The 24,883-nt window shown below is 43.3% G+C and overlaps 1 protein-coding gene across 4 annotated transcripts in view; it reads right to left on the minus strand.

Moving 5' to 3' along the window:
* The window catches only part of DYNLT1 (dynein light chain Tctex-type 1), a 599,949-nt gene that overhangs the window by 77,283 nt on the left and 497,783 nt on the right, over nt 1-24,883 (minus strand). For all 4 annotated transcript variants that reach the window (XM_044061985.1, XM_044061983.1, XM_044061984.1 and 1 more), the window contains exon 4: nt 18,344-18,421. In XM_044061985.1, the coding sequence (XP_043917920.1) occupies nt 18,344-18,421 (78 nt within the window). The remainder of the gene's footprint in view (nt 1-18,343; nt 18,422-24,883) is intronic.

Consider the following 24,883-nt stretch of genomic DNA (forward strand, 5'->3'; position numbering starts at 1 on the left):
TTGGGTCCGGTGGCATGCATCCGTATGGAGAAGAGGCCAAATCGGCTCTTCTGTTTTGAAAGACCTCTGACTGAATTGTCGTTCAAAAGAGGCCAGCCACTGTTTCTGATCTGGAATTGGAGGACGAGTCAACGATCCGGTGGATCAACTCACGGAGGGTCAGGTAAGGAGGAATGACCTTATTTCTCTTTTAAGATCAGGGACTAAGTACAGAACTGTTTTTGTCAGGTAGATTTGCATGTGCAGATCAGGGACAGAAAAAGGGGTTACTGTTTTTGTCATAGAACAGGGAAACAGAATAGGTAGGCAGTTATTCTAGATAAACTGTGAAAAGGTATAGTTTTGTCGTACCACGCGATAGAAAGGGTTACGTAACAATTTACAGCTTAGCTAAGACAGCAATGGGAAATCAGTGCACAAAAAGTTCCCGAGACCCGCCCCTAACTGAAGACGCGAAGTATATGCAATTACAGCGTGCCGACAATGTTAAGTACTACACCAAATGGGTTGATAAGTATAAATTCGAAGGTAATTTAGATAAACTTGCACTTATGAAACTTGTTAAACAGTTAAAAATAGACGCGAAAGGTCAACTAAAAAAGCAAAGACAATTAGGAGTCCCTCAGGCATATAGGTGGCTTGAGGAAGCAAATCGCAGGGAGCAGAGAATTAAAAATTCAAAGACAATGTTCTTAGACAAAGAAGACAATAACTTGGTAATAGCAATGGCCCCTCCTCCGCCCCCTCCGCTTCCGTTACCAGAATATGAAGTGAGTGGACAAGCTGATCCACCTCCGCTATATCCAGCTGTTCCTGCAAAATCACAACCGTTTGTCAGGGATCCTATCGAGACCAGGTCTCGAACACGCAACTTGAGGAGGGAAATTGAATTAAATGAATTGAATAGAAAATCACAGGCTATGAGTGAAGAAGAGATATGTCCACTCATAGAAGTACCGAATCCTCAGGCAGGACAGGATCAGATTTTTAGTTTATAGACCGTGGACACTGGAAGATATTCGGAAAGCCACGGAGGGAATTCCCCACCCAAAAGTGAATTTTAGAATATTTTTAGAAGACTTACAGGGTATGAGATTAAGTTACCATTTAAATGGAGAGGAAGTACAAAAAGTAGTTAGACAAATTGTGGGTCCAGATTGGCACATGATCAGTGGCGACTGGAATCCCCATGACGCACAACTTAGACCACTCCCACATACTAATGCAGAACTGGATGGCAGAGTAAAAGGTCTGACAGACCGAATCTCTGAAAAGTGGAAGCCTAGGGCTGATTGGACTTGCATTAATCAATGCATTCAACAGGAAGGTGAAACAGTTGATGGATATTATGCTAGATTGTTAGAGTGTTAGAGTGTTTTAATAATCACTGCGGAATGCAGACACCAGAAAACCAGACACAAGATTCCCCATATGAACAACAGTTAAAGAACGCATTCTTGAAGGGTAGTATAACTCCCCATTAGCAGCTTTATTACAAAGCACATGGTAGATCATCGAACAAGTAGACTACAGCCATTACTTGAATATGCTAGACATGCAGAAAGACATTTTAATAGTAAAAAGAAAAGAAAACTCAAGTATTCTCGGCAGAAGATGGGTCAAAAGTATTTGTAGTACAAACTGGGAAAAAGGGTAAGAAAAATACCCAGGGAAATAAACATCTGACAAACGATCAGAAGATTTCGAAGAGAGAAAGAAAAGAGGTGAATGTTTTAAGTGCGGGAAAAAAAGGGCATTTAGCAAGGGATTGCAGGCTAAACAAGAAGGTGACTACAGAAAATAAGGAAGATGAGGAATGACTATATGATAGTGAGGAATCATTGGATGAGAATAAGCAGGGAAAGGCAAGTGCAAATATAATAACAGGAGTAGAGGATGTAACACAAGGAGTAGAGGATGTACATGAATTCGCAGACATAGAAGAAGATGAAATTTTAGACCTAGCTCTTTTGAGCTTAGAGCTTTACTTAGCAGACATGAAACCGGAAGTGACGCTTCTGGTAGAGGGGAGGGAAGTCAAATTTCTGTGCGACTCAGGGGCTTCACGGACCCTGATGCACCCTTCCAAGTTACCGGAAGATTCGGAATCACCAGATTATATACTAGTGAAAGCACCTAATGGACAGCTATATCGGGAGCCACTCTCCCATGACATAGCAATAACAGACCCAGTTTCAGGAATGACCCAGAAAAGTAAAATTGTGGTTTCTGCAAAATGCCCAGTAAATCGTTTGGGTAGAGACTTGATGCAGATATTTGGCATAGCCGTAGTTCCAACCATGCAGGGTATGGAAGCACAGCGACAAATGGATACTTTTGTAGTGCGACCAGAGGGTGAGACATATTATTGGTACAGCCAGGACTTAGTTACGACTGGTCCAGGGGCAGTAACCGAAGAACTGATGAACTTAGTCATCAGTAAGTCCCCCTCCCTCGGCATTGACAAACTGCCTTTATTGCATTGTACTCTATATTACTGTAATAGACCAGGACCTGATAAAGATTATGAACAGGAATTGTTTCAGAACCATGCAAACAGGTTAGTATTGCGAAATTTGTACTGGGATGCAGAGGGGAACAGTGTAGCAAGCTGTTCATTGCCCCAGGAATTTTTAGCACTTTATAAATCTAATCGACTGCCACATGTTAGTTTAACTAACAAAAATTTGAAATGGGCAGACTTAGGTGAAAAAGTCACAAGGTGGGAGAAGCAGACAGAATTACAGCTCTCCGAACAATGAGTACAGAAACAGAAATTGAATTGGATTACACAGACACACCCAGCTGTACACTCACAGGCTAGTGAGAATAGCTGAGTATTACTCTTATTGGAACAAGAGGAAAAAGCCTTGCGAGACATACCAGACATTCTTTGGTCAGCAGGGAAATCAGATGTAGGACTTATACGAACAGCAGGACCAGTTACCATAATGCCAAAGTCAGCATTTAGACCCCAGAAAAGACAATATCCCTTAAGAAAGGATGCAGAGGTAGGAATCAAGCCTATCATAGGCAGCCTTACTTAAGGAAGGAGTCTTAATACAATCTCCTGATTCACCATGTAATACACCTTTATTTCCTGTCAAGGAAGCAAACGGGGAATGGCGTATGGTCCAAGACTTACAAGCTGTAAATAATGCAGTTATACCCAGGGCACCAACGGTGCCAGATCCACACACCTTACTGAATGATTTAAAGCCAGAGCAAAAATATTTTTCAGTGGTAGACATTAGTAATGCATTTTTCTCGATACCAATACACCCTGCCAGCCAATATTGGTTTGCATTTACATTTCAAGGAAAGCAGTACACATATACAAGATTACCACAGGAATATTGTGAAAGTCCAACAATATTTGCACAGGAAATGGCAAGCAACCTGGCGGGATTTGTCCCACCGAAAGCTAGTCAGATTTTACTTTATGTAGACATTCTGCTGGCAGCCCCCACCCAGCAAGAATGCAGAGAGGACACAATAGCTTTATTACAATTTTTAGCTACTCAAGGTCACAAAGTAAATAAAGACAAGCTACAGCTTTGGAGAAAACAAGTTAAGTACTTGGGATATGTAATATCCAAAGAAAGTTGAATATTAGATGAAGATAGAAAAACAGCAATTTTACAAGCACCTAGACCAACTACCAAGAAGGAAATGATGTCCTTCCTGGGAACTACTAATTTTTGTCGGAGTTGGATACCGAACTATGCTTTGGAATCTGCTCCACTGGCTGATTTAATATTTAAAAAGCCGATGGCAGCACAGGATTTATCACAATGGACACCTGAAGCAGAAGCAGCTTTCTGTAAGCTGAAACAACTAATAGCATCATCCTTAGTTCTAGGATTACCAAACTATCACAAGCAGTTTATTCAAACTGCAGACTGTAAGCAAGGTTATATGACATCAGTATTGACACAGCAACATGGGGACAAACAATGCCTCATAGCTTACTATTCATCACAGTTAGACCCAGTGGTGCGATCCCTGCCCCACTGTGTACAAGCAGTAGTTGCAGCTGCAATGGCAGTGCAGGCTTCGGCCTCAGTAGTGCTATTCCACCCTCTCACATTGAGAGTTCCTCATGCAGTCGCAATTATTTTACTGCAAGAAAAAGTAGCATATCTTTCTCCAGCTAGGCATCTTTCCTGTATGGCAAACCACACTGCTGCCTGCAGGAGAGTGAGCAAAAGACATTACCTAGACAAGACCTTACGGATGTTCCTTTGGATGATGCCGAGGTGACATACTATGTGAATGGCTCATGCAGGAGGGGTCCTACAGGACAGAACCTAGTGGGGTATGCAGTCGTTTCTGATGCTGAAACTTTAGAAGCAAAATCTTTACCACACAACTTATCTGCACAAGCGGCAGAACTGATTGCCTTGACAAGGGCATGTACCTTAGCAAAAGGTAAGAATGTGAACATTTATACTGACAGTCAGTATGCTTTTTCTACTGTACATGTTTTTGCGCAGCAGTGGAAAAATAGAGGAATGATAACATCTACTGGTAAACCGATCAATCATGCGCAATTTATTTTAGACTTGTTAGATTCAATTCAGTTACCTAAAAAAGTAGCTATTTGCAAATGAGTAGCTCATATGAAACAACAGGACAAGATTTCAAAAGGTAATGCATGGGCTGATGCAGCTGCGAAGCAGGCAGCTTCAGCCACAGAAACTTTTCACTTGAGTGAGGAATTACAACCCTCTGAGATTTTAGATTTAGAAATGTTAAAAACAATGCAGACACTTACTACAAATATTGAAAAACAGAAGTGGATAAAACGAGGAGCAATCCTCGAAAAGGGACTGTACATCTCTAAAGGAGAAGAAACCAATTTTGCCATCTAATTTGTTTAGATATGCAGCGTTGAGCCATGGGCAGAGCCATGTCTCAACAGGGGGGATGGTACAGTTAGTGAATAGAGTATTTACAACCTATGGATTTACCAATTATACAAAAAATTTTTGTGCAGCATGCCATGTTTGTAACAAGCATCATGCACAAGGGGCGTTGAAGCCTAAGCAAGGGAATTTTCCTACACCACCGTATCAGTTCCATACTATTTGTATGGATTTCATAGAATTGAATAAATGTGAGAATAAGAAGTATTGCCTTGTTATTATAGACATGTTTTCCAAATGGGTAGAAGCATCTAAGAATCCAGATGCAGCTACTGTTGCAAAGGTCCTTGTTAAAGGAATTATACCCAGATTTGGTATACCGGAAAAGATTTATAGTGATAACGGGACGCATTTTGTGAACCAAATGATTCAGCAACTTAGTCGCTATTTTGGGATATCGTTAAAGAATCACTGCGCTTATCACCCCCAATCTGCAGGGCTAGTAGAGAGGCATAATGGGGTGTTGAAGAATAAGCGTAGGAAGTTAATAGCAGAGACACAGAAAAACTGGGTGCACTGTTTGCCTTTAGCACTGTTGAGTATGAGAACTGTTCCAAATGCGAAGGGATTAACTCCTTTTGAAACTTTGTTTGGGAGGGCATATTATACACCTCAGTGGAAACCTCTCATGTCTACAGAGCAGGAGGCTGACAGTTCACTTGCAGGGTATATGAGGCAATTTTTGAATAACAAACTTTTGCAGTTAAATTCTGCTTCAGATAAAGAGCAACCAAAGTCGGAAGCACCAGTAGCCCCAGGCACCTGGGTCTGGGTGAAGATTGTGAAGCGAAAGAATTGGAGTTCTCCGAAGTGGGAAGGTCCGTACCAGGTACTACTGTCGACACCCACTGCAGTCAAGATCACACAGCGAGCTTCCTGGATTCATTTGATGCACTGTAAACTGGTTAAAAACTTTGAACTGGACAAAAACTTTGTTACTGTTGTACAAAAAGAACAAAATGGCCAGGTACAGAGTGAACAGAGACATTGAGCAACCTCAGAAAACTTGTATGATCGTTTTTATTGCAATATTAAATCACACTGTTCTTTTTGTTGTGGCCACTCCTTTTTCCTGCCACAAAGGTTGAACTGATTAGACGTAATGAACCAAACAGACTGGCATCCGAACTTTAACACTTATCAGGCAATTACACGTGTGTATACTGAGACTTTTAATGTTTCGAACTGCTGGGTCTGTACGGCCATACCAGCAGCATACGGGGGTTTATTAATGACTGCTATCCCCCTAGGGGTCAATGAGACCTGGGAAAATCTGTTTTTTGACACGGTCGCTATTAAAGCACATAAGGTAGCACTGTATTTGCCTGTGACACAAAAAGGAATTGTATGTTTCTATAAGAATTATACCATCCAATTGGGATGGAGCAAGTGTAATGTTACAGTACAATATAAATGTTATAGAAAACCAAATGATTTGAGTGGATCTTGTAGTACAGATTATGACTCGTTTTTGAAATCTATGCATAAGACTCTTGACCAGGTACAACGCAATCCTGTACTTTTTAAACAGTTATCTGTAATAGACAAGAAAATGTTTCATGCGGGGCAGTCATTTCGTAACAAAGTAATAACTAAGGTAGAGGACTGTTATTTTGTCTGTGGTAAAAAAGCATATAAATGGTTACCTGAGAATTGGTCTGGCAGTTGCTTTTTGGGGTACCTGGTTCCGGCCATCCGACACACTGCAGTTTTGCCTCAAGGAAGTATTTGAAATACTCGAGACGTAACCAAAAAGACTGTTAAGAAACCCGAGAATCCCGTGGGACGAATCAAAGCGGGCTGGAAAGACCATCGTGATGTAGAAGCCAAGCTTGCGCACATGGACTTAAGTGATGCTGTTATATCCTGGGCAGGTATATTACCTGCATATGGTGCAGTTAACTCAATATGGGAGCTGCGAAAACTGTCCAAACTTCTCGAAGTAATGAGCAATGCAACTTTTTCTGCTCTTGAACTGATAACTGATGAACTGAATGCCATGAGAACTGTAGTGCTCCAAAACCGAATGGCTCTTGACTTCACCCTAGCGGCGAGAGGCGGAACTTGCACTTTAATCAAAGAAGAATGCTGTGCGTTTATTCCTGACCATCAGCATGAGATTAACGATCATCTCGAGGTGATTCAGCAAGTGTCGGCCATGACCAAGCCAAGCCCAAACCCTCTGACAGACTTTTTCCAGAATGCCTTTGGGGGGTGGGGCTCCATTGTTATGAACATATTGATTGCTATTGGGGTAGGATTACTCCTAATAGGAGTTTGTATTTGTTGTGGAATCCCCTGCATGAAGAGATTGGTTAAAGAATTCATAGATATATCCGTATCTGAGACTATGTATCAAAGTACTGAATTTGAAGAGCTGCTAGAATGCGAAACACTTTCATAAAAAGTTTAAACTGAATCACTTTAACTGCAAATCCTGAATGAAAGAGGTTAGGAAAAGAAGCAAATTGTTTATTCTTTTTTGAAAATAGAATAAAAAAGTATTAACAGGAGGGAAATGTTAGAAAAATATGTATTAATGTGTGTATGCTTAATGCCAAATTAATAATCAAGTATTTTAATACGAGTTTCATTCTATTTTTCATGCACTGTATTTTATACAAATTGAGTTTCATACGAGACTGAAAAAGATGCTTTTTGAAAACTGCAATATGCTTTCTGAAACTTGCAAGTTGCCCTCTGACCTAGTAACTGCTAGCACAGCAATATTCTTGTTTATGCCTTGTGGAAATGTACTTGAGAAGCAGGTGTTTATCTGCTAGGTCAGAAGCGAATGAATGAACAATGCCTTATGTTATAAATGTAATGATTTCAGACAAACAGCTCTGTCCAGAGGAGCGGAACCTCTGCAGGTGTAGTAATTTAGAGATAAAGTAGACAAAGGATTATTAGAGAAATGAACTGCTAGCATTGTGCTTGATTTAGCTGTAGTATCTTGAATGTAACATAACATGTATCTAACTGGGAGTAACCAAGGCCATGTTGTTTTCCTCAGGAAGTTTCACATAAAATTGTTAAATCAGCAGAAATTCATGGGCAAGATGGTCAGCAGATGATGATGAAAAAGGTGGTAATCTAGGACACAACCAGTTTAAGAATGTATAAAAATGAAAGTATTTCCTGTTTCTGGTCAGACGAACTCTGTATTAGCACGTTTTTGTCTCCTTGCTGCAAGATTAAAGTGCCTTAACCTGAACCTACCGTGTTTTGATCATTTTTAAAGTATAATTTTCCTTTGACAACTGTGGTATTGTCTTGTTTTTATAAGGCAAACCCCTGGCCTGAGATGGGATCTGAAGGATGTCAGAGCCTTTTTGTACTGCCATCATTTCTTTCAGATTGATGTGCAAGTGAAGTTGTTGGGCATCCCAAAGACCTTGGGTGCACCTGTCTGGTAGGGGAGCGCCCCAAGCAATGTCTGAGGAGATGATGGTCTGGCCGGAGGGGCGGAGGATAAAGGGAAGACCCTTGTTCCTGGCACAGGCCTCTGCCCACGAGAGGAACTTGGCCCTTATAAATGAGATCAGAGGGAGAGAGGTCTCTACGGACTGAGAGTGCTGGCACCAAAGGTTAAGTACCACTGAAGTTTTCTCATGTGAAGCCTGGGCAGAGGAATGAGAAGAATGCAAGATGTCATGTATCTCAGGGTTTGCAGGAACTTCCTCGCAGTGAGGTGACTTCTGGAAGTCAGCTGGGTAAAGCAGAGAGGCAGGAAGCTCTGCTTTTCTAGGGATAGGAAAGTCATTTGGGATGCTGTGTCTAGCACAGCTCCCAAGAAAATTATCTTCCTGGTGGGGTTTTGTTTTGATTTCTTCTCGTTGATGGTGAACCCTAGGAAAGTTAGGAGAGATTTGACAAAGAGAAGATCTTGGAGCAGCTTTTCTTTGCACTCTACCTGAATGAGGCAGTCATCCAGGTAAGGGTAAATATGTATACTTCTCTTTCTGTAGAATGCTATGGCCACGGTCAAGCATTTGAATACTCTGGGAGCAGTAGATAAGCCAAAGGGCAGTGCAGAGAACTGAAAGTGTTGTGAGCCTGCTCTGAAGCGTAGGAATTTTCTGCACGATTCCCTGATGGGGATGTGGAGGTAGGCATCTTTTAGGTCTAGGGTCACTAGCAAGGCATTTTTTTGCTAGCATAGGTAGCAGCTGCTGCAAAGTTAGCATTCTGAATCTGGGGACCACCAGAGAGGTGTTCAGAATGGATAGATCCAGGATGGGGTGCCAAGTGCCATATTTTCTGGGAACAAGGAATAGTCTGGAATAAAAGCCTATGCCGGTTTGATCTGAGGGGACAGGTTCTACTGCCCCCTGTGATATGACATTTTGGACCCGTTTCAATGCCTCTGTCCACTGACCTGGAGGTAAGTCTGGATGCCCTCTTGGAATGGGGAAGTTCGCTGAAAGAGAATTTGTATCCCTGAGAAATGATCTTTAAGACCCATTGGTCCTTTGTTACCAAAAGCCAATTATTTTTGAAGAGGGAGAGCCTTACTCCTAGTTTTGGGTGAGTGAAGGGAGGGCAGAGGTGGGAGGGGGGAGTCATTGTGAGTGCTTGCCATAAAAGGATAGCTTAGAACTCCCTGCCTTAGAGACGGAAGTGGTCCATTGTTTGCTTCTCTGCTGGCCCTGGGATAGGGGCCTGGAGGGACTGTCCCTGCGGGGATTACCTTGGCCCTCTCTGCTAGGTGCAGGGAAGGCCCAGTACTTAGAGGAAAAGTTCCTGCAGAATCTGGGAGGTTGAACCTGAAAGAAATCTTTTACTGTTTGCATAGATTTTGCTTGGTCTTCCATCTTTTTAAGCACCTCTTCTGCTTTTTCCCCAAACAAGCACTCCTTATCTAGGTGTGCATCAATAAGTAGACTTGACAAACAGGGAGCGGTTGTTCCTTCAGCCAAGCATGTCTCCCAATAACAGATCCTGTCACTGCTGCCCTGCTAGAGGCTTCTAGGGTGTCATATCCACAGTGTAATGAGTGTTTAGCCACTTGACAAGCTGAGTGCCGTAAATCTGCTAACTCTTCAATTGGCACAGTCAGGAAAGGTAGCAATCTTCTGTTTTAAATTGTTCCAACGAGTGCTGCTGATATTTTAACATATGGAACTGACAAATGAGTGCTCTGATAGCTAAGGTTGCAGAGGTGTATACCCTTTTTACCCCATCTGTCCAGAACTCTGGAGTCCTTATCAGAAGGAAGACTATTCTTGGCAGAAGTAGTCTTAGCTCCTTTAGGTCCCTGTGTAATGACCTCTGGGTCTGCAGCATGATTTCTGTACAGGTATTTGTGAGAATCCCGTTCTCTGTAGTACCAGTCAGGTTTACTGGGAACAGGAGGGAGGGCGTCAGGGGCCAAACTGGATTCATGGAAAACATCATCCACCACTTCTAAAACAGGAAGGATGGCCAGGGGTTTGTGCTGGGAAAATCCAGAAACTCTCTAAGTCTTTTCATAGACTGTGGGAAGTCCTGAGATTCCCATTGGAAATCTTCCCTGAGGGAGTGAGGGTTGCCCTAAAGGAAAGGTCCTCTGGAGGGGATGCAGAAGGGATGGATTCTTCTGCATCCGAATCCTCATAAGAAGTTAAGGGATGTTGTTCCTCTTCAAGAAGTGAATAATCAGATTCCTCAGAATCCTGTTAGGACATCATTTCTGGAGAAGAGTGCCTTTACCTTTTAGAAGTAGTAGCCTGACTACCCCGGATAAGGGAGATGAGATCCTCTGCCATTTTAAGCATTTGTGCTTGGGGTGGTGGAGCAGTAGCAAGATGGTGGCTAGAAGCAGATTTCCTAAGAGTGGCCTGGCTTCTAGGCCTGACAGAATCTGTCGGTCTGAGAGAAACAGTAGTTGAATGTGAAGATGTCATTTTTTGTCTAGAATCGGTAGTGCAAAAGGCCTCCTCGGAAGCCGGTGCCTGTGTCGCAGTTCCGGACCCAACCGAGGCAGAGACAGCCAAAGGCACGGAAGACTAAGAAGATTTCTGCGGCATATCAGACTCCGAAAGGGTCTCAGTAAAGGCCTGTGTAGATATCGAATAGGGCATCAGGGGCTGCGAAAGTGCCTCGAGAACTGACGATCTAGTTAGCGGTAGTGTCATCAAAAGGCTTAGCTTTGTGTGGGCTGTCTATATCTTTATCTCTACTTTTTTTTGGAATGCCCACAGAATGTTAGCTGATGGACACCATATCGGAATGCGAAGACGGAACACAAATAACAGTCTACAAAAAAGAGCTCTACGGTGAATAGTTCTCGCATTAAAGAGGCCACAGAAAAGACAACGGTGGATGTTGTGGTCTGGGCCTAAACAAGTGACACAGTAAGAATGGAAGTCTCTGTGTGGGATCCGCTTCCCATAGGAGAGAATTTTTTTGGACAGCGATTAGTGCAAAAAAAAAAAAAAGGATCCCCAACGGTAGATGTTTTCAGCTGAAATTCAACTTCTGGTAGCGACTGACTGGCACTCATGTGAGCTGATTCTGCTTCGGGCACCGCACTACAAGAAAGACTGATGTAATGGTGTCGTTATACCCCTGACAACCTGACATCATGGAAGAAGGGACAGCAACCGACGCAGGACCCAAAACTTTGTTAATCAGGACAAATGAGGGCTACTGCAAGCAGATAACCCAAATATGACTGCAACAATGAAACACTAAAAACATCTGCTTCTGCTACGGGCTCCACGGCAAGAAAGACTGATGTAGTGACATTGGCTGCCTTGCTTTATAGCATTGACGACCTGATGCCAGGCTACAGATGACAGCAGCCTATGCAAAAAAAACACTGACTCTGATATTTGGGCCGGTTGAGGGCTACCACAGCAGGGATAACCCACAGGTGATGACTGCAACATTGAAACACAAAGATAATCAAAAAAGCCACTGTTTATGATGATCCTTATGGGGAATATGCCTCCCACACTGAGATTTTCCCTTCTTGGATGAGATGAACTCTAGGTATCAAAAACAACCCCAATGGGACACTTATCTGGTGACAAAGTATTCAGTACAGCAACAAGGCATTCAGACCAAGTAGCAATAATGGAGTTCGAACTGGCAGCAAAGAAGTTCTGGGTAGTTACATCCTGATGTGCCTTTTATGCCTTACATTCTGTGTGGGAGAATAAGTGTAAAGTATAGTGCATACAATATCATTAGGCTTTTGTATACTGCCCTGTTTTGGCTACTGCAACAGTGATACAGGACATCATCTGATATTGTGAAAGATGTAACAAGTTTATTAAATAGTACTTTTAGCCAAAAAATAGACAAATTACTATTTTCCCTAAAAAGGCAATTTCTGAGTAAAGGGGATCCCCAATGGGGGCTTATCTTCCAGAAATGAAGCTCTCAGTTGATTGCTGCTCCTGTGAAGCCTGAGAGATGCTTCTTCTAGTGATGGCAAAAAAGTAGTGAAGGAAGGGAGAACCATTGCTGCCTCAGCCAACAAGGAATTAAAGACAATGAAGTTAGGGGAATTCCTTCGGACTCTTCAGAGGTAGCCAAGATATCAATGGAAATGATGGAAAAGCATACAAAAACTTTCCTGTCCAAGGAAAACTTAAAAGCATACATCTTCCACGTCTTCTTGCATGAAGTCTTGGATCAGAATCTTGCCAGTTGATTATTTAGAGAGGAGATAAAGGGGTCCACTACAGGTACTCCAACAAATGGCTCAAATCTTGGAAGACCCCCAATTTAGTTTGCATATACGAGGGTCTGCACTGTCCTGTTTCACTTGCCTGGCACACAATACTGTTCTGAAGGATAGAAGGATGCCTGTAAAGCGAGACTGTGTAGTGTGCTATATCCCAAGCTAACATTGCTAGTCTGCAAAGGGGTGGGGGTGGGGTGGGGGTGGAATGTATGAGCTGGCTCCTCCTTGCTTGCAGAAATACCTCATGACCGTGTTAGTCTGAAACAACTTGAAGAGGACTTGGGGACCAAAGATGAATTAGATAACAGAGTGCCTTAAGTGCAAGTCTCTTTCATATTTATGTGCTTGCAATCTGTCTCAGGTGTCCCACGCACCCTACACTATTAGTCATCCTGAAACTGCTGCTGTTAAAAAAGGGATAATTAGTAGGGCACATAAAATACTGCATGTTAAATACAAGAATCAATCAGAGGAGGTTAGGAAAGACTGGAAGACGTACTGGAAAGAATTTACAAAGCAAGAATGGGAGGATGTCTGCATGGCTCCCAGGAATGTAATAACTTCAAGAAGGTTTATATTTTTGTTTGCAAGTTTATTATATGTATGTTGTACCTCAAGCAGACTTCAATGAATTATCATTTTGTGAAATCACTCCCCTTCAGCTATTTAAATTTATTGGCCATTCTACTGTATTCCATAGTACCAGAATACAAAAGTGATCACCCCCTTTCAATCAATTTTGCCGTTTTAAAAATAGTGACTCTCCACTAAAACGTAACTTTTTAGACAGGTAAAACTTCTTACCTACTTTCACATCTAACTTCTCTAGTGCACACTGCAGTGTTTGGGATAAACCATTTTTTTCATCTTACCTTTAAGCATCCCTGTGACTAGCACTTGCTCTAATATCTGCTGGAAAGCACTAGGAAGCCTTAAACTGATACAAGCACTCAACTCTCTTTAAGGAGAAATTAATCATAGGCACTAAACAGTCTATAATTGCAAAGTACCTTGCTAAGGTAAGGGAAAACAGCTTCTGTACTTTTCAAAAAAAGCACCAAACCAGGCATGTCAAAGGGTCAGCTTCCGTTGATTTCTCCTGTCCACCTGGTGAATCTGGGCATACTGGGGCAATGCAGCAATTGCCTCATGTACACAGACAACCCTCTCCTCCTACCACCCAACACTACAACCTGTGAGAGATGCACTTACATAGCCAAACTGGAAGCAAAGCTCTCTCCACCCAAGATTGTGCTAGACAGTCAAGAGGAGAAGGTTAACATCCGCACTACACCTCAAGCAACAAACAGCCCTTCTAAACTCGCACCACCAACACCCACACATAGCAACACAATCCACATATGTGGAGGCCCTTAACTGTAACCTGCCCCAGCAACAAGGACCTCTGAAGCCGAAACACAAACAAACACCAATCACAACCAAAGTGTCACACAGCTCACAACATCAGTGTGCACACAGCAACAGCCCCCAAGGCAAGATACCGTACCCAACACTTTAGTCATAGGTGACTCTATAGTCAGGCACACTGATGTCCCACTCACCAGGCTGAAAAAAGAGAAAATTACAATGAGCTGCCTGTCAGGTGCCAGGTTCCGCCACATAACTCATGCACTCAAGTCACTCTACAACAAGTACAAATATGACTCTGTCATTGTCCATGTTGGAGTGAATGACTTGAGACGTACCTCCCCTGGACTACATGAAGAGAGACATGGTACAGCTCTCGGATCATGTGGCCCAGGCAAGTATGACCCTAGCCCTGAGTAGCATCCTGCCTTCACCCAGAATTATACCACAATAGGACAAAATGACTGACCAACAATTGGCTAAGCTTCTGGTATCATTCAAAGGGGATCCAGTATCTGTCTGCCTGGGACGACATGATTGACAGACCACGATGCTTTGCCAGAGATGGTCTGCACCTGTCGCCCCTGGGATTCAGGTTACTGGCTAAGGCTCTTGCCACCCCTATAGTGCCTTTTTTAGGCAAAGTTCAAAGGAAAAAAACACCACCGTAACAGGTACAAGCGTGCAAAATCTGAAGGTAATGTTACTCAATGCTAGAAGTCTAAACCTCAAAATGCACTCTCTGGAGGAACTCCTAAAAATGGAGAACATCAATATATGTGCAGTAACTGAGACCTGGTAAAAAGGCTCCAGAGTACCCCTGCAATACCAGGCTACAACTCTTACCACACTTTTTGGCCACCAAACCAGGATTGAAACACTAAAGGTGGAGGAGTGTCCATATTCACCAAGGATATTCACATCACTAGGTTAGTTGCCCAACACAATAAGTCTGAAATTCTCCAGGTGCAACTAACACTAGGGTAAGACTGCAATCCAAATTGTAGCTTGCTACAGATACCCCACCATGCCCCCAGTATTCTCACTACACCTTTTTAAACATACTGGAAAACTTTAATATACAACCAAACACCTTAATACTGGGTGATTTCAACTACCCTGCCATTAACTGGGAAAACTACTCGTGTACCAACACCTTTTCCCAACGGTTCTTGGAATTCATAAATTCCAATGCCCTGGATCAACTAATCCTTAGTCCCACCAGAGGCTCTAATATCCTAGACCTGGTCATTACTAACATGGGAAATCGATGCTCCACACCTATGGTCACCCCCTCATTGGTCAGGTCAGACTATACGCTAATCACCCTTAACATCCACATCCCACCCCCCAGTAAGGAAACCTCCATAAAAAACTTCTCCAAAGCCAACTTCATGCTACTCAAGTCAGAAGTTACAAACTTCATGACACCCATGCACACGGGAACTGAAAGTCCGACTGCTGAGTCCTACACTAAGGCACTGTACGAGCACATCCACTCATGCATGAATCGTGCCATCCCAAACAGAACCAAGATGCTGTCCTCCAAAAAAAGGAAGCCAATCTGGTGGTCCCCTGCCAAAAACAAACTTTACAACAAAAGGAAGAAACTGTTGCAGAAAACAGGAAAATCCCAGGATGCAAAAAAACTCCCTTACCAGCGCCTCAGTAAGAAGCTGAGATCCCTCATAAAATCCTCCAAAGCTAGCTACGAAAATAAAACTGCCAAAGATTCCAAAGACAACCACAAGGCATTCTAAAACTATGTCAAGAATCTAAATGGCAATGCTCATATCTGCTCTGAGCTACAACAGAATGGCATTAAATATACTGATCCCAAGGATAATGCCAATATCCTGGCAGATCGATTCAGTGCCAACTTCAACCCCCTCTCGCCCCCTAAATGGCCCATCTCAATACCGGAAGATTGTCAAATTCTGGTAAGAACGGCCACACAGGTAAAAAACGCATTCTCCAAAGCTAAGAATACAGCATCCATGGGACCAGATGACATCCTGGGCTGTGTACTACATGAAATACAAAATGAACTGGCACCTCACTTAAGTGTCATGTTTAATCATACCCTCACCTCAGGCTTCGTGCCCACTGAGTGGCACACAGCTACAGTTATCCCACTCCACAAGGGGGGATCCACCCTGGATCCTGGGAACTACCACCCCATCAGTCTGACGAGCCTGATCTGCAAGGCCATGGAACGTATTATCATGGAACTTCTAAACAAAGACATTGGCAACCTTAAAACACTGGACCCCACCCAGTTTGGGTTCGTGAAGGCCCGATCTTGTCTCCTGAACCTGAGTGACTGTCTTTGAATCAGTCTCCAAGGCCGTGGACGAGGGTAAGGCACTCCACACAGCCTATCTGGACCTAGCCAAGGTATTTGACACCATCCCCCACTCTGGAATCCTAGATAAACTTACTAAGCTGGGCATTAATCTCTACGTCACTCGATGGGTTGCCAACTGGCTTACTGACAGAATCCACACTGCAAAAGTAGCTGACTCCAAATCCGGCTCGAGACAAGTGATAAGTGGAGTACCTCAGGGTTCAGTCCTGGGACCTCTCTTGTTTGAAATCTACTTCGCTGAAGTACAGGCCAACACTACGGGACTCTGGCTAACAAAGTTTGCAGATGACTGCAAACTGGGAGCCATTATTGAATCCCCAAATGATGTGGATACTCTACAAAAGGGCCTTACAGAAACAGATGCTTGGTGCCAGAGCCATGGGCTCAAGCTCAATGCCAAGAAATGTATAGTTATCCCCTTTGGGAAAACCATGTACCCGTGAATTACCACATAGGTGGCAGTACACTAAACACTGAAAGTGTGATAAGAGATTTAGGGACACAGGTGGACAGTGGTCTCACCTTCAATAACCACATCGCCACAACAGTCAGGAAATCCTTCTATGTGGCACACTACATCACTAAGGGCTTTTCATCCAGAAAAAAGGATAGTCATTGTCCCACTGTACTCATCCCTCATTAGACCCATTATAGAATACAACGCCCCATTTGGTATGTACCTCTCAAGACATCTGCAACAACTGGAAAGGCCGCAGAAATACCTCACTAAAAGAATTACAGGCCTAAAGCAGATGCCTTATGCTGACCGACTTAAAAAACTCCAGCTATACTCTGTCGCATATTGTCTACTCCAAGGAGATCTGTTTACCATACAAGGCCATGTCAAACCCAGAGGTGTTGGACATGCTACACTTGAAATCCCAATCCCTCAGAGTCGCATGCTCCGGGGATCTAAACCTTGTCATCACAGTAAACAAAACATGCTGGAGGGGATAGGTTCCTGACACAGACACTCCCCAGACTCTGGAATAGACTGCCCATAGATGTCAAGCAGAGTGCCTCTTTGGCCCTCTTCAAAAGAAAAAACCTTGATGATTGGATGGGAGAAAGGAAATTTACCCTGGGGACCATGTCAGTCGCCCTGCTAGACAGAGGTCCAGGGAAGTAAATAGTGTGGGAAGAAATATCCAGGGAACTGTTATGGCTAAGCTTGTATAGACCCTAGGGCCGATAGCCTAGTACCAACCTATGAACCTAATTTAGTCTGTTGCACATGCCCCTAACATTCAAAACGTTCTAACCAGTATCTTACCACAGTCAGGATGGGGAACATACCCAACAAAAGTGTTTGGGAAGGCTAGTCATTATATTAAGAGATCAAGTTCAGTCCAGCACATCAGAAATTCGATACGCTATGGCTCAAAGGTGGTACCAATGCACATCTTAAATTAAATATGTGTAACAGTACATTGCCTTTGCCTTTGTGGTAAGCTCAATTCTTTCATGTTTTTGAATTATGTTCTCATTGCTCGGCCTGCTATAAATGACTTATTCCTAGCACCTCTGTTTTATTTAGTGGATCACCAGAGGTCACAACTTGAATTACAGACTGCATCCACTTACCCCACCCCTCACAGTGATTGACAAAAGTGAATGGTTGCAGAGATCTTCCCCCTAACCCCCCCCCCACCCCCAAGTGCCTGGAGAATACAATGTCATACAGTCAATTTCCGGGTAAATATGGTGCTGTAATGTTTGTCAGACATTATGCCTTCACAAAGACTTCTTTCTTAGGATCATCATTTATAAGCCTGAGGCCTCTACATACTGGCCAGCCAACTAAAACATCAATTCATTTCTCAATACAGGTTGCCTGCAAAAGAAACAGAAATGTAACTTATTTTTTGGTAATGTAGTTTCACTTCAGAGTCAGTTACCCCCCCCCCCCTCCAATAACACCCCAAACTCGATGCACTGAGATTGTGGTCATTGTTAGTCTGGTGTTAAGGTGCACAAGTCCAAAAAGTAATGGTCACATACCATCAGTAGAGTTGTCCCAGAAACAAGAACTTGCAGTGTGCAATCCTGCTCCATTCTTCTGCATGATCACGCAGGTTACTGCAAAAAGACATTAAAAGATGCATTAAAATTAGCTTTGCTGCACTTTAAACAAGTACAGAAGTTTAAAAGGGTACAGAAAGTCTAGCATTTAATGAAAGAAGTACTCAGTTTTGACTTCCCAGGTATATACATTTTTTTGTTAAATAGTTTTTGAAACATTAAAAAGCAACAAAAGATCAATGTTCAATTTCAAACAAGAAAAAAACTACAGCAATATTAAAGTGTATAAATATATAGGCAGTCATCCTTTCTTGGAGTTTCTCTCTGGGCCGCCACTGGAAATGGGTGTCTGATCCAGTGGACTTTCCTGGCTATCAAATTTCAATAAATAAATAAATAATAAAGTCCGAGTTGGCAGGTCACACAATGCAGCAAATTCCCCACAGTTTTGAGGAAGTTGTCATACTTTTGAAAAACTGCCATATAATTTATATTGGCAAAGGGTAGCTTAATATCATTTTTATTAAAGTCCAAAACAGGAACAGAAAAGTACAGTTGTGTACACTTACTATAAATGTAGATGTTTGAGTGTACTCACTGTTGCAGTCATCACACTTGGGTTATCTGCCTACAGGTAGCCCTCAGTCAGCCTGAATACCAGAGTCTTAGTATTTCTGTGCCAGATGCGGTCGTTTCTTCCATGACGTCAGGTCGTTAGGGGTATAAAACAGGCAGCCGACGCCATTACATCAGTTTTTCTTGCCCCAAATAGGGAGCTGGTATATGGTGGGGAACACCACCAGTAAAAAGTATACACCAATGCCATTAGGAATGGCCATAGAGAGGAGAGGTAGAAAGATACAGAAAGCCAGGGGGCTGGTTTCTGAGGGAAACCAGGACTGCAACAGTGAATACACTCGGACGTCTACATTTATGGTAAGTGTACACAACTGTACAATGTTCTTCGTGTTTCACTGTTGCAGTCATCATACTTGGGTTGATTCCCAAAGCTGAGGAAGGGTGGAGGCAGTCAAGAGGTGTTAGAGCTGGCTAGTAAGCCTTGCAAGACTGCTGTAGCAAATCCAGCCCTGGATTTAGAAAAGATAGGTAAGTGGTAAAGCTTGGTGAAGGTGTGTACAGAACTCCAGGTTGCAGCTTCCAGAATGTCCCTCTAGGGACTCCCCTGAGAAATGCTGCAGACGTGGAATTTGCCCTAGTGGAATGTGGTCTAATCGCCTGTGGGGTAGGTTTTCCATGGTGCTTGAAGCAGAAATGGATGCAGTGTGCCATCTATTTGGAAATGGTTTGTTTTAAAATGACCTTGCCCTCTGCCCCTGTAGCAAAGCTGACTAGCAGCTGGTCAGATTTTCTGAAAGGCTTAGTCCTATCAGGGTAGAACCTGAGCTGCCTGTACATCTCCAAGGAGTGCAGGATCCTCTCCCCTTTATTTTGAGGATTAGAGAAGAAGGTTGGCAAATGGATGGATTGGTTTAAGAGCCACACTGGACACCACCTTAGGCATAAAGGATGGGTTAGTCCTGAGGGAAACCCCGTCAGCATGGAAAATAATGAAGGGTTCCACAGCCATTAGTGCCTGTAACTCAGACACTCTTCTTGCTGAAGTTATGGCTAAAAGCAAGGCTGTTTAAGACAGGAATTTTAACTCTGCTGAGGCAGCAGGTTCAAAAGGGGGAATTGTGAACATTTCCAGTACAAAGTTAAGGTCCCAGGCAAGGGTGGGTGATCTCCTAGGGGGCCTTAAATTGAGAGCCCCTCTCAGGAACTGTTTGAGGAGAGGGTGAGAAAAAAAGGTGGTGGCTCAGTATTACAATGAGCTGAGATGGCAGAGGCATGAATCTTAATGGAGAAGGATAAGCCTCTGTGGAGTAGCTCTGCTAGGTAATCCAGGATTAGAGGTAAGGGAGGGCATTGCTGTGTCCTTCCCTTGAGATAGATTCCAAGAATAATATATTTTCCAAGAACAATATCTTTTCCAACTTTTCAGTATAGGATTTCCTAGTATTACGCCTTCTGGCTTCAAGAATGACGTCCAGCACCTGTTTGCTGAGGGTTGCTGATGGTGTATTCAAGGGATAAGCCAGGCTGCAAGGTTTAGGGTTTGCAATTGTGGATGCAAAATCTGTCCCTCCTGCTGAGACAGCAGGGTACGAGTCTGGTGAAGGTGCCAGGGTGGCACTGTTGTCAGGCTGCGTAAGAGTGGGTACCAGTGCTGGCATGGCCAGTCTGGGGCAATAAGAATTGCCCTTGGCCTGTCCTGTTTTATCTTTAGTACTCGAGAGAAGGGGCAGACGGGGGAAGGCATAAATTGAGAAGTTTTCCCATTGAAAGGATAGGGCATCCACCTTCCAGGCCCTGCTGTGAGGGTTCCTGGTGCAGTATTTGCTCAACTGGTGGTTCTCGGGGGAGGCAAAGAGGTCCATCTCCGGTATCCCCCACCTCTGGATCAGAAGGTTGAAGATGTTGGTCTCCAATTTCCACTCGTGTGGGTCTAGGAGATTTCTGCTTAAGTCGTCTGCCAGTGAATTTTGTTTGCCTGGCAGGAATTGAGCTTGTAGATGCACTTGGCTGCTCAAGGCTGCGTTCCACAGGGCTATGGCTAACCTGCAGAGTGGGTAAGAATGGGTTCCCCCATGCTTGTTTATGTACCACATAAAGTACAGTTGTGTACACTTAACCATAAATGTAGATGTTAGAGTGTATTCACTGTTGCAGTCATTACATTTGGGTAATCTGCTGGCAGGCTGCCCTCAGTCAGCCTGAATAACAAAGTCTTGGGTCCTGCGTCGGTTGCTATCTCCTCTTCCATGACGTCAGGTTGTCAGGGGTACAAGACATGCAGCTGATGCCATTTTAATCAGTTTTTCTTGCCCCAGATGTCAGGTGCCCCTCAAATGGGGAGCAATATATATATATATATAGATATATATATAGATATATATATATATATATATATATATATGTATATATATATATGTATATATAGATATATATATATATATATATATAAAAACAGTAAATATATATAAATGCACCTTAGAAACATAAAATTTACCTTTAACTAAAAGCAAATACACCACATAGGTTGTATAAATCAGAGAAGGAAAGATAGGTTCCATCAGAAGAAAAGGGGGATGGCGGGTGGGTAACCTGGACTGCAGCAGTGAATACACTCCAACATCTACATTTATGGTAAGTGTACGCAACTGTACTATGTTCTTCATGTTTCACTGTTGCAGTCATTACATTTGGGTATAATCCCAAAGCTATGGATGGGATGATGGAACTAAACAGCATTAGGAGCAGTTATAAAGGCCCTGCAGGACTGCAGTGGCAAAGCCTGCCCTGGATTTAGAGAAAAGAGGTAAATTATAATGCTTTGCGAACGTATGAACAGAGCTCCAAGTAGCAGCTTCTAGAATGTCACTGGTTGGGACCCCTCTGAGAAAAGCTTCTGAAGTAGAGGCAGCCCTGGTGGAATGGGATCGGATTCCCTTGGGCACAGGTTTACCATGGTGCAAATAGAAACGAATGCAGTGGCTTATCTATTTGGAAATAGTCTGCTTTGATATAGCCTTACCCTCTGATCTTGCAGCAAATGCTACCAGTAGTTGCTCAGACTTTCTTAGAGATTTTGTCCCGTTCAAGTAGAATCTTAATTGTCTGTGTACATCCAATGAATGCAGAATCTGCTCCCCCTTGTTCTGCGGATTTGGGAAAAATGTGGGCAGGTGAAAGGTCTGGTTAAGAGCCACACTGGATACCACCTTAGGCATAAAAGAAGGATTGGTCCTGAGGGCCACCCTGTCCGGCTAAAATATGATGAAAGGCTCCACTGCCATGAGAGCCTGTAGTTCTGAGACCCTTCTTGCTGAAGTGACTGCCAATAGAAAAGCTGCCTTCAAAGATAGAAATTTTATATCCGCAGTAGCTGCTGGTTCAAAAGGAGGCAGGGCGAGTTTTTCCAGCACAAAATTGAGGTCCCATGCAGGAGTTGGTGCTCTCCTGGGAAGTCTCAAGTTTTTGGCCCCTCCGAGATACTGTTTAAGCAGTGGATGAGAAAAGAGGGGAAGCTCTGTGTTGTAATGAGCCGAGATGGCAGAGGCACGGATTTTTATTGAAGAAAAAGATAGGCCCTTTTCAAGCATTGAGGGAAAAGCAGCTCCTTGTGGTTGCATGCTTCCGCCCATCAAAGGAACTCTGCCCTTACACAAGGTATGATAGGAATGACTGTTTCCAGGTCCTGAGAATATTTGCACCAAAGACTCAAGTACCATTGAAGTTTCCTCATATGCAGTCTTGTATATGGAATTAGTAGAATACATGAGTCCATGAACCCTAGGGCTTGCAGCATTTTTCTTGCAGAAAGCTGGGTTTTGGTGGCCATTTGTTTGAAGTAGTTTTTCAGATAGACCTGTTTTTCTGGAGTGAGTAATGCCATCTGGGAAGTTGTGTCCAAGCTTGCTCCCAGAAATACAATCTTTTGACTGGCTACCAGTTGTGATTTCTTTTCATTGATGGTGTACCCCAATAAAGCGAGAAGGCTTTTTACAAATGCCAGGTGCTGAAGTAGCAATTCCTGACTGCCCGCCTGAATCAGGCAGTCGTCCAAGTATGGGAACATTTGGATATTTCTCTGCCTGCAGTATGCAATGGCTGGAGCCAGGCACTTTGTGAATACTCTGGGTGCAGTAGATAAGCCAAAGGGAAGTGCAGAGAACTAATAGTGCATGGAGCCTGCCCTGAAACACAGATACTTCCTGCATGACTCCCTTATGAGGATGTGCAGATAAGCTTCTTTAAGTCTAGAGTGACTAACCAGGCTAGCATAGGGAGAAGCTGTTGCAGGGTAAGCATCTTGAATTTTGGGATCACTAGAATGGTGTTGAGAACTGAAAGATCCAAGATTGGGTGCCAAGAGCCCTCGTTTCTGAGCACCAGGGAAAGTCTGGAGTAGGAACCCTGACCCCTTTTTGTTCTACTGGAACAGGCTGAATAGCTCTGACATTGAGCAGGGAAAGTACTTGCTTTTCAGCCCCTGCCCACTGGTTTGGAGGAAGGTCTGGAAACCCTGTTGGGGTTGGCAGTGAATGGAAGTAGAATTTGTACCCTTAGAATACAACGTTTAGGACCCATCAGTCCTGAGTAATGGACATCCAGTTTTTTGCATGCACGGCAAATTTTCCTCCTAGGGGCACAAATAATTGGGCAGGGCCGGGAAGGATAACTGAAAAGTCAGGCGGCTTACCACTCCCTGTTTTTGGGATGGGGACACTCCATTGTTTAGATCTCTGCATACCCTGAGACTGTAGTCTAGGTGGGCTGTTTCCCCTGGGTCTGGCCTGGGAAAGCCTGAAAGGGGCTGGAAAGGATCAGTTTTTACAAGGCCAATGCCTACTGAATCTAGGTGGTTGCACTTGGAAGAAAAAGCTAAATCTATGCAAACAGTCAAATAATTCTTGCATCTTTTTAAGAACTTCTGCTTTGGTGCCAAACAAACACTCCTTATTTAAAGGAGCATCTATTAATATGGATTTGACATTATCTGGCATGGTTTGTTCCTTCAGCCAAGCATGCCTTCTCACTACAGACCCAGTGACTGCAGTCCTGCAAGATGCTTCTAAGGCATCAAAGCCACACTGCAAAGTATGCTTACTAATTTGGTATGCAGAATGCATTAGCTCTTGTAAATCTTTAGTTTCTGCACAATCTGGAAATACCATTTTTTGTTTAATTAGTTCCATAATATGTTGCTGGCACTTCATGTGAAACTGGCAATTCAATGCCCTGATGGCAAGAATTGCAGAGGTATATACCGTCTTACCCCATCTGTCTAAAGCTCAGGAATCCCTGTCCGAAGGGGTAGGAATTTTGGCTGTAGTAGCCTTAATACCTTTAGGTCCCTGGAAAATGGTTTCTGGGTCCACAGTAGAATTCTTGAAGAGAAATTTGTGGGAATCAGGTACTCTGTATATCTCTCAGGTTTCCTAGGGGCCGGGTGTAATGTATTTGGAGTAAGACTAGATTCCATAAAAACATCTACAACATCCAGGACAGGGGATATAGCTAGAGGCCTGTGCTGAGGCAACTCTAAAAATTCTGAGTCTCTTTCTGGACTGAGGGTAGTCTTGGCATTCCCAGTGGAAATGCTCTCAAAGTATGCAAGGTTTCACCAAAAGAAAAATCCTCTGGAGGGGAAGCAGTGGGAATGGATTCCTCCACATCGGAATCCTCATAGGATAAGGGCATGTCCTGATAAATCAGAAGGGTCAGAGTCATCGGACTCCTGGTCTGTAGAATCAGAAGGAAACTCAATTCTTTGTCTCTTAGCAGGGGAAGGCTGGCTTCCCCTAATTCGGGTAATAAGGTCTTCAGCCATTCTAAGCATTTGCTTTTGTGGCATGGGAGCTTGAGCATGCGCTTTGGTCGTCTGTTTTCTAGGCATAGTGCGTACGTTGGGCCTAAGAAACTTGGTAGTTTTGGCTAAAAATGAAGTAGTCA

This window comes from Protopterus annectens, chromosome 1.part0, assembly GCF_019279795.1.
Source record: "Protopterus annectens isolate FY-2018-M chromosome 1.part0, PAN1.0, whole genome shotgun sequence".
NCBI classification, from domain to species: domain Eukaryota; kingdom Metazoa; phylum Chordata; order Ceratodontiformes; family Protopteridae; genus Protopterus; species Protopterus annectens.